Consider the following 10,252-nt stretch of genomic DNA (forward strand, 5'->3'; position numbering starts at 1 on the left):
ATTCATTATCAATATTACATTGTTAGCAATTAGGCTTTTTGAAAATCGAGCAATCTGCTACTAAAACAGAAATGTGTCTTGTTAAATTTTGGAATACTGCTTCACCAGTTGTAGCCTACCACTTTTATCATGATTTTTATTATTTTTTCAAACTTGACATTTAATTTCACCATCAGCTTTATTGTATGGAAAAGCTGACTAAGCAGCAGGTTTGTTGATATTCAGACAAATCCTCTGCACAATCTGACCTGTGTTGCAGCCTGGAACTAAACCACACCATACTGGTTTCGTCTGGACAGAGGAGAACTGGCCCCACGACTGAGCCTGGTTCTCCCAATGTTTTTTTTTTGCTCCATTTCTGTCACCGATGGAGTTGTGGTCCCTTGACACTGTCGCCTTTGGCTTGCTTAGTTGGAGACGCTTAATTTCTGGCAATATTGTCAGCTTGATTGCACAGACACTGTTGAAAGAGAGCTGAACAGAATGATGACATCACTGAATCATCACTGAACTGACTTTAGCTGAAAAATGACTGGAAAATTATTGACAAACTTTTTTCCTTTTTGTCACTGTAAAGCTGCTTTGATACAATCTGTATTGTATAAAGTGCTATATAAATAAAGGTATAATATAATAATATTCCGACCAACAGCACAACTGCAAGTGTGCTATTGAGTATTAAAATTGCACGTTTCCGTCAACACAGTAGTTGTGGTGTTCTGTTTCTGAATTAATTTGTTTGAACAAATCATCTGGAGTGAATGATTCAATGAATCATTTGTAAAGAGAGTTACACATTTCGTTCCTGAATGTGCTTGAGCTAATCAGTTAAAATTAATATTCAATGACTGTCAGAAAAATCCCCGTCAGAATATTATGCTTCTTGTTGAGGCATGATTGCTACACTTAAAACATTTGGTGTAGAATCAATTTTCACTCAGAAATTGCAATTTCATTTAAAAATTAAAGCAGTAGTTCACCCAAAAATGTACATTTGCTGAAAATGTAAGGCCATCCAAAGACTTAGATGAGTTTGTTTCTTCATCAGCACAAAACTAGAGAAATGTAGCATTCCATCACTTGCTCATCAATGGTTATTGGCACAGTGGTTAACCAGAAAAATTAAAAATGACACTTCATGCCCAAAAGGTTGCCGACCCCTGTAGTAAAGTAAACTAAAAAATTTACTAGCCAATGGCGATTCTATTGCCAAGGTGTGCGTAGAGGGTTGCATATTCATGTCTTTCACACTGACCTTTATACACATAATTGTTACTTTTTAAATTCAATTCAATTCAAGTTTATTTGTATAGTGCTTTTCACGATACAAATTGTTGCAAAGCAACTTTACAGCAAATTAAGTTTCTACAATATTTAGTAGTAGCTTATCAGTGGTGACTGTCAGTTAAATCCAACGTTTTGTCTCAAATAGCCTGTGTTTATGAGATTTAGGTCCTTTGCCCACCTCTGTATTTTGGTATCCATTAGTTGGGTGGGTTGTTATATTATATTTATGATATATGTATATAGGCTATGTTGGATTTAAGGCCAACTCCAAACAAACTCTTTTGAATTGTGTCTACATCTATATTGTAACCATCTGAACTCCCAAGGGGTGTACAGATTTTGTATTGCCAATGCACATTTAATAAAAGATGAAATTTTATGTTACTTGGTTAAACACTGCATGGGCTTACTTTAAATGGATCACTTTTAATTACGTGTCTTGTTTACTTTGAATTACTCTGTCAATATGAATGAATGCTAATTGTACTGTGTATTATTAGGAAGGAAGAAGGAGCTTGATGAGGCCCTTTTCAACATTATTGTGAAGGACTTTCAGCCTTTCTCCATCGATGTCAAGGGATTTAGAGCACTTTTAGAGCATTTGTGAAGTTGGACCCCACCTATATGTTCTGTCAACCCAGAAAACTGTTAAGACAATGGTCAGAGAGAAATACCAAGAGGAGAAGCAAAAGGCTATGGCACATCTACAGAGCATCCCATCTGTCTGCCTCACAGCTGATATGTGGTCCTCCCACACTATGGAGTCCTGTCTGGGGGTCACATGCCACTACACTGACAGCAACACAGAACTGGGCTCAGTGATGCTGGGAGTATCAAAGTTCCCAAAATCACATACAGCTGACAACATCAAAGAGGCTTTGTCAGATCTGACTGGGGGCTCACTGGTTCAGTTGCTGCCATGGTGTCAGACAATGCGGCCAACATGGTGTCACGAATTCAGAAGCTGGGACTACGCCATCCCGCTTGCTTTACTCATACCATCAACCTAATTGTTAAAAGGGCAGTTGAAGAACATGAGGTGTTGGCAGACATCCGTAGCAGAGCCAGGAGAGTGGTGTCTTTTTTCAGGAGCAGCACTAAGGCCACTGAAAAGTTAATCCTTGCTCAGGAAAGGTTGGGCAGGCAGCCCCTGAAGCTTCTCCAGGAAGTGGACACCAGGTGGAACAGCACGCATGATATGCTGCAAAGACTCAGAGAGCCTGTTGGTGCTGCTTTGGCTAGTTTGTCAAGCGACATCATGCCACTTTCAAGTGCTGATTTTGACATCATTTCTGAAAGCCTTGAATACTGGCACCGTTCAAGCATGCCACTAACGAGCTCTCTGGGGAGAAGAGAGTGTCAGCTTCAAAGATCATCCCAATCATTAGGATGATTTAGCACAAAGTGGCAGAAAAAACAGCCCTGGCAAGAAATGTTTCTGCTTCATCCTTAGGGATGGCTCTTCAGCAGTACATCAACAAGCGGTGCAGCGATGTTGAATCCATCCGTATGCTTGCACTGGCCACATTGCTAGACCCCAGATTTAAGACCTTGGGTTTGGCAACCAGGATAATGCTCATGAAGCTAAAAGGCTGTTGACGGGTGAATGTGCTTCAATGATCCGGCTAAGCAGTGAGCATGCTTCACAAGAAGAGGCATCATCAGGGATTGTAGGTGGGGGAGTGAATGCACAGCGCTCCCTTCCACCCTCAATACCATGACTGAGGTTAGACCCTTGAGCATGGCACCGAACCCCCAACTGCTCCCTGGGCGTCGCAGCAAAAATGGCTGCCCACTGCTCCGGGTGTGTGTTCACGGTGTGTGTGTGTTTGTTCACTATTCATTGCTGTGTGTGTGCACTTGGATGGGTTAAATGCAGAGTACAAATTCCAAGCATGGGACACCATACTTGGCTACACGTCACATCACACACAGATCAATGATGCATACCTCCCTCGAAATGAGGACCCTCTCAAATACTGGCAGGCCCATAAAGTGTACCCCCATCTACATGCTTTGGCCAGAAAATATCTAGCCATTACAGCCACATCTGTTCCATCCTAAAGCTGGGGATGTGATTAGTAAAACAAAAAGGAGCCGCTTAAGCTTCAGCACAGTGGAACAAATAATATTCTTGAATAAAAATATGTAATTGCATTTGTATTTGTGCATTTGTGTTTTTTAGCTGTGCATGTTTGTGTTGTTTTGTAAGGAACACACAAAAAATGGTGCAATGAAAAATCACAGGCCTAATTTACTGGCGTATTAAACATTCAATTTAGAAGGTGAAAAGACTTAAGTTTGATGTGAGCAAAAATGAAGAACAGAAAATCTTTGTCATTGTAGTGTAAAATACAATAACATTTGTAAACTCTATTGCTGCACACACATTCGCCGCCATCTTGCTAATGAGATATATGCTTATTAAATGTACAAATAAACCTTACAATGACATCCCAATGAACAAAACATCAGAATGACACAGTTGGTGTAAGCATTTTTATTGACCACCAGATGACGAAGTAGAGCACAGTGTCAAAAGCTTTGAAGCACCAACGCAGTGTGTTGTAAAGGCTTCGCTGCGCCAACTCTAATGGAACACACCTGAACCAGCTAATAAAGATCTTCAGGATCACTAGAAACTTTCAGGCAGGTGTTTTGGAGCTGGTTGGAGCTACACTCTGCAGGACAGTGGCCCTCGAGGACCAGAGTTTGACACGTGTCTTGAGTCTTTACTAATGAGCTGATGAGTTGAATCAGATGTGTTTGATTAGGGAGAGATCTAAAATGTGCAGTGTTGGCGATTCTTCAGGACTAGGATTGGGAATCAGTGGTTTAGTGGAAGATTGCTGCCATCTACTGAAGAAAAACACTTCCAAAATTAAAATAACATGAAAACTACAGCCATTAGATGGATGCAGAGGATCACTCAGTGGCTCATTTGCCATTTCCACATATAGGCAAAGGTGCAGTTTTCATTCACATTTATGTTTATACAGTATAAAATTATTATTTTATCAATAAACAATAGTCTTATTCCATTTTTAGCATTTTTTTTGTGCATTTTGTTTTTCAAACATGCCACTTTATCACAGTCAAACCTGAACGTGTGTTATATCTGATTCTGTGTATGTGTTTTTGCATTTGTTTTTCATCATGGATGTGCTATGGTGTCATCCCTTCATTTCTGTGTGTGTTCTGCATTGTGTCTAAATATGTTGTTTGACAAATTATGCAACAGACAGCAATTTTTTATTGTCTCTCATTTCTATGAGGACACCTATGGAATGTCCTCTTAATGATAGGTGTGCCAACGTGCGCGTGTGTGTGAGAGAGAGTGAGAGAGAGAGAGAGAGAGAGAGAGAGAGAGAGAGCACAAGTGTTCTACATTGTGGATGTGTTAGAATGTTGCCATTTAATTTTCTGTGTCTTTCTGTTCTGCGTTGTGGCTGATTTAGTGGTTTTATTTGACTAATTGGGAAAAAAAAAGTTTTTGCACATTACATTTTCCATAGTATTGACTGACCTACACATCTGTCTGCAGTCCCAGCTTTTTAGGGGTGACCAGTCCTGCAGTTTAGTTCCAACCTGTTCCAACACACTAGTAATCCCGAAGACCTTGTAAGTTATGTATGCTGCACATTTTTTTCTATCTCATTCTTTTCATGTGAACTAATATAACTTGCATTCCTACTTGTAAGCTTTATTTGATCTTTTTTCACAATTATTTTTTTTAGGTTTGTGACACAAACACACACATAGGGATCTCATTAAAAGACGGGTTGGACATGTTATTATTTACTTTTATGTCCAATCCTTGTTTCCAGTAGGCTAATAGAATAAAACATTTTACTTTCTGCCGGACAGAATTAAGGCTGGTCAGTTACTCAACTTCTCGCTGCAGTTTCAATTTGTCATCTCTTTCTCAATACATCTTTCTCTTTGTTTGCACTGACACTTTCACCAGCAGCATGTAAGCAAAATGTCCTCACACTGTGAACAAACACATGTTTTTAGTTACTAACCACTGCAAGTCCTTCATATACACACTTGAACTTAATTCATTGTTGTTTGGTTAATCTCCACAGGGTGATAGTATCACCCAGAGAGCTGGCACCTGGTGGGCAGCTTGAGATTCATTTTGTTTCTGTTTTGCAGACTGTCCTATTGAATATTTTACATATTTCCATGATAATGGGTATCTGGCCCTTCCAAAGCTCATGTTCCCATGAAGGTAAGGGCCCTTCATATGTGAAACTATATTAAGAACTCATTGTTCAGTGTTCATTTAGCTTTTGAGTATCTTTTTAAATGAATGCTCTCAGGTTTATTTAGCTATTTATTCATTTGTATTTATTTATTTCTATTTTATTTTTTAACATGAACCCTGGATCTCAGGGCACATACACTCAGGGTCCAAAATTAATAACATTTACATACTGGCCCTGATAATCATAGCATATACTTATCGATTGCTTCATTCCTGCAGATCAGTTTTGTGAATGAATGATTTTCTGCACCTGTTGCTATGGTCTTTGTCAACAGCCGCTTGCACCACCTGCTGGTGAGCCACTAACAGCAGATGGAGATCATGCATCGGCACTCTACTGCTATTCCTGCAGTTCCCGGATGTGTAATGTTAAATATTCTGCCAAATTTGAACCACTGAATTTGTGGAAGCTAATTTGTAAAGTGTAATAAAATGGATAGAAAATTGCCTGTCGAATATTATAGATCATACTTTTTAAGCAGACTGAATATTTCGGAAGTGGACTCTGGAAGGTGAATATGGATTATTGAATTTTTGATTATAAAAATGTGTGTGAAATATTTTTAATTGAAATATTCACTGATTAAATAGCAACATTCAACCATGTTGCATTTCAGCCCTTTGGTCCTGAAAATATAATACATTAAAATGCCATTTTATTTTTTTCAATTAGTGCAATTCAACGCTTTTTTTCCCCCCAAATACATTTGTCATTATTTTACTATCATATTACAGATACATCCTGAGTGCTTAGTAGGTAAGACATATCAACTGCACTATTTTTCATTTTTGAGATCCTAGAGTAGATTTGAAAATTTTAAAATATGCAAAATATTGAATAAAGAATTCAAACAAATGATTACCCATACGTGTAATTTGAAGGTAATACTAGGTATTATCATCTACACAAAACAGGACAACTTCGGAATAATTTTGTACTGTAAGGTAAACATGGAGAATGTAACATATACTGCAGTGAATTCTAAACAGTAGAGAGCTGTCATTGTTGTTTTGGAAAGAAAGAAAAGAAAACATGTAATTCTACCTGATGTTAGTGAGGGGTTTTTTGTAGGTCATTGTTTTATGTGTGGGAAAGTGTGCTTGTTGGTTGACAAGCTTTGCTAGTGTTATGGAAGAATGTGATTTGAGACAAATATGGAGTGTTTTGTTAGTTTTATTGCATTTTGAATGTGAAATTTACTGCTGTGAGAAATGTAATGAGTCCTAGCAGTTGTTGAAAAATGTAATTATGTTGTTTAAATTTGAAAGAAAAAAACATTCAGAGTATTGATTAAAAACGACCCATATCTACTTTCCTTTACGACCACTGTCTGCAAAGGGGTAAATGAAAAGCTTGAAGCCTTTTCTTCTGTGACCTTGTGTATTGTATAAAGTGTATTGTAGGATTACAATTGCTGTATTTTCTCTTTCTAATTTATGGAACATATGATCAAATATCTCATCTGACAATCTCACCTTCCCTGCTTCTTTATCAGGAAATACTTAAAGTGAGGAACAAAAGATAAAGTCTTAGGCAAGACAACAAATAATCTCTATTCAGGACAGAGATGGGTGGAGTACTAGAGGTGAATGAAGGGAGATCAGATGATAACAGATGCTGCTGCAAGACGGTCCAGGAGGAGGCCACCTGCTTAAAAAGACAAAGAATTTCAGCAGAAAAAGGAGAGCACAGATGATGTTGTGTAAACTGTCCTGCTGAATTTAGTGAAATATTGTGCTATAGATATTCTCACTAGCACAATCATCAAGTGGGTGAGTTTATATATTTATATGTATATATATTTTTCTACAATTCATTACTTAAATGTGTTTTGCTGTGGTATTCATTGAAGGTTTTTTTTCTTCTTTTAGCAATGCCAAATAATTCTGGTTTTTACATTTACAGACACTATGATGATTTCTCTTTCTATATTTTTGTAATTTCTCCTATTAGACTTCCTATTAAAAAAAAAAACAGAAGAATGAGCAGCAAGGTATGCCATCTCTTTTGCACCTATATTATATTAATATCATATATTATATTATATTATATTATATTATATTATATTATATTATATTATATTATATTATATTATATTATATTATTCATTTTTAAGGTATTTGCAACCTGGGTGGTTCTTGCTACAAGTAAGTTTGATTATGAAAGATGATGTTGGTAAAAGCAATTAGAATAGATATTTGTTTAAGGGGAAAAAATTCAAAAACTCCTGTCTCTGTCTGTCAATATTTACAGGTACATTCATCTCACTCTCCACTCAGAGTAGGTGTATTTTTCTACTTTAAACCTACACTGAGTTGCTTTTTTGGTGCTCTTGATGTTGAAGAATAAAATACAGGTTACTTGTGGAGGAACATTGTTTCGGTAAATACATGAGATGGGCTTCAGATTAGCTGTTATGAGTCTGTTGGCAAGAGGTGCACCGCTGGTTAAAAAAAAAAATAAAATAGAAAAGGTAATATAGAAATAAAATAAGGAAATTGCGACTTTTATCTCACAATTCTGTCTGTTTTGGGGTAAGGCAAAAACGGTTTTGGAAGATGGTTTCATGAGATACTCACTAACATTTAATTTTGAGCAAAAAAAAAAGGTACATAGTGTATCTTAAAAATAAGCCTTTAAATCTTGCATGTCTTGTCAACATATTCTGAGAGACTCTCATCGTCTCCCTTAATTTTACTCCTCCTTCTGTTTCTGTTTATATTTATCAGGTTGTATAACCAAGTGGTTTGACCGTGATGACCCAAATGGAAATGGAGACTACGAGCTGTTGGCTGACCTTCTCAGTACAAACCCTGGAGAAATATGTCCGAGTCCAATCGCAATAGAGGCTCAGACCATCTCCGGTCAACCAGCATCTCAAATCTTTCAAGTGTAAGTTTTTTCAGGACATGTGCTTCTGGTAATATTTTGAGCCGAGATCAAGGAATCCTGAAGTTTTACAGTATCTGTTATGTTGATTTTGTGTGTTTTCTGAAGATATAATCCGACAAGTGGGTTTGCTTGTGTAAACGCAAACCAAGCAGGAGTGCTTTGTGCTGATTATAAGGTGCGCTTCACCTGCCCAGAAGATTGGTGTTCAAGTGAGTGACATTTACATTTACACACAAAAACTGCAGCTGATTATGAAAATCAGACTTTCACTTGAGTTACTACAGAGATCAGTATCAAGTTGTCTAAAGTTCTTGTTCACCTTCAATTATATAAAGTTGTACACAAAATGTATACAAAGTTACAAAATATATCAAAGCACAAAATTCACTTGTAAATACTTTTAAGTGTTCTTTTCTACAATAGATACTATTGTTGGTCTTGTATGAGTTTATTATATTTACTTAGCTGGTTGTCTTCTATTAGAATGTAGGACACCCTGGTTTGACCGAGATAATCCCAGTGGACTGGGAGACTATGAGACGCTGTCGTTGACCCTGATAAAATACCCACTACGGGTCTGCGCTCAGCCCATCGCCATTGAGGTCGCAACCATTAGTGGGACTCCTGTACTGCCACCTGGAAACAATTTTCAAGTGTATGTATTATCCATATAAATGTCTCCAATTAAAATAAACCATGCTGTTATTTCTTAATGCGATGTCAGATAGACACAAGGAGCATAATCATTGCTTGTTGGATATTCAAGAACACCTTTGCAAAATCTTATGCATAAAAATGCTTGTTATGAATGTCATTTAGAGAATTTGGTTAATATATGTGTTATCTTTATGCAGATATGACCCGTTACAGGGCTTTGTGTGTGTGAATGGGGCCTGTCAAGACTACAGGGTCCGCTTCACATGTCCATTGAGTTTCTGCAAAACAAGTATGTTTTTATAATTCTGATTTCTTAAAGTTGTTTTGTTCATATTGTAAAGATGTTGGGTCATTTTGTTTGTTTGTTTTAATTGTTTCTTTCCTCTGTACCACATTCATCAGCGTGTGTAACCAGGTGGTTTGATTCTGACAACCCTAATACAAATGGAGGCGATTCTGAACTCTTGACTGTTCTTCTCAGTGTGTACCATGGGTACATCTGTCCGAATCCACTTGGAATTGAGGCTCAGACCATCTCTGGCCAGCCAGCGTATCAAACTGGAAACATCTTTCAAGTGTGAGTCTATCAAAGGATCTTTCAAACGATCTTAACTGAAACTTGTTTTTTAATGTGTTGTAAAGGTGTTTTTTTGTGTTTTCTGAAGTTATAATCCGACGTCTGGGTTTTCCTGTGTAAACCAAGGAGGAGTGCTTTGTGCTGATTATAAGGTGCGCTTCACCTGCCAAGAGGATTGGTGTTCAAGTGAGTGCATGTGAGATCATTTTAAAACTTTCTCAACCTTGACATCAGGTTAAAATCAAGGTTTAGCTGGATTGATTTCTACTATAGAAATTGTGATCTCAAATATTGACCTTAAATGAGATGAATTTTACTGAGATGATTTTCCTCTATTAGAATGTAGGACACCCTGGTTTGACCGAGATGACCCCAATGGACTAGGAGACAATGAGACGCTGTCGTTGACCCTGATACAATACCCACTACAGGTCTGCACTCAGCCCATCGCCATTGAGGTCGCGACCATTAGTGGGACTCCGGTACTGCCACCTGGAAACAATTTTCAAGTGTAAGATTGAACAATATTTGTTAATTTATTTTATTGTAAACATATATATATATATAT

At 37.4% G+C, this 10,252-nt stretch overlaps 1 protein-coding gene across 1 annotated transcript in view; it reads left to right on the forward strand.

Moving 5' to 3' along the window:
- Positions 1–7,539: 7,539 nt before the first annotated feature.
- The window catches only part of LOC107695737 (uncharacterized), a 10,917-nt gene continuing 8,204 nt past the window's right edge, over positions 7,540–10,252 (forward strand). Inside the window, exons 1-10 of the mRNA XM_016495761.1 lie at positions 7,540–7,551; positions 7,675–7,705; positions 7,812–7,838; positions 8,288–8,450; positions 8,556–8,659; positions 8,934–9,105; positions 9,305–9,396; positions 9,510–9,684; positions 9,773–9,870; positions 10,024–10,195. Coding sequence (XP_016351247.1) covers positions 7,540–7,551; positions 7,675–7,705; positions 7,812–7,838; positions 8,288–8,450; positions 8,556–8,659; positions 8,934–9,105; positions 9,305–9,396; positions 9,510–9,684; positions 9,773–9,870; positions 10,024–10,195 — 1,046 coding nt within the window. The remainder of the gene's footprint in view (positions 7,552–7,674; positions 7,706–7,811; positions 7,839–8,287; positions 8,451–8,555; positions 8,660–8,933; positions 9,106–9,304; positions 9,397–9,509; positions 9,685–9,772; positions 9,871–10,023; positions 10,196–10,252) is intronic.

Source organism: Sinocyclocheilus anshuiensis, unplaced genomic scaffold (assembly GCF_001515605.1).
Source record: "Sinocyclocheilus anshuiensis isolate Anshui unplaced genomic scaffold, SAMN03320099.WGS_v1.1 scaffold234, whole genome shotgun sequence".
Lineage (NCBI taxonomy): Eukaryota > Metazoa > Chordata > Actinopteri > Cypriniformes > Cyprinidae > Sinocyclocheilus > Sinocyclocheilus anshuiensis.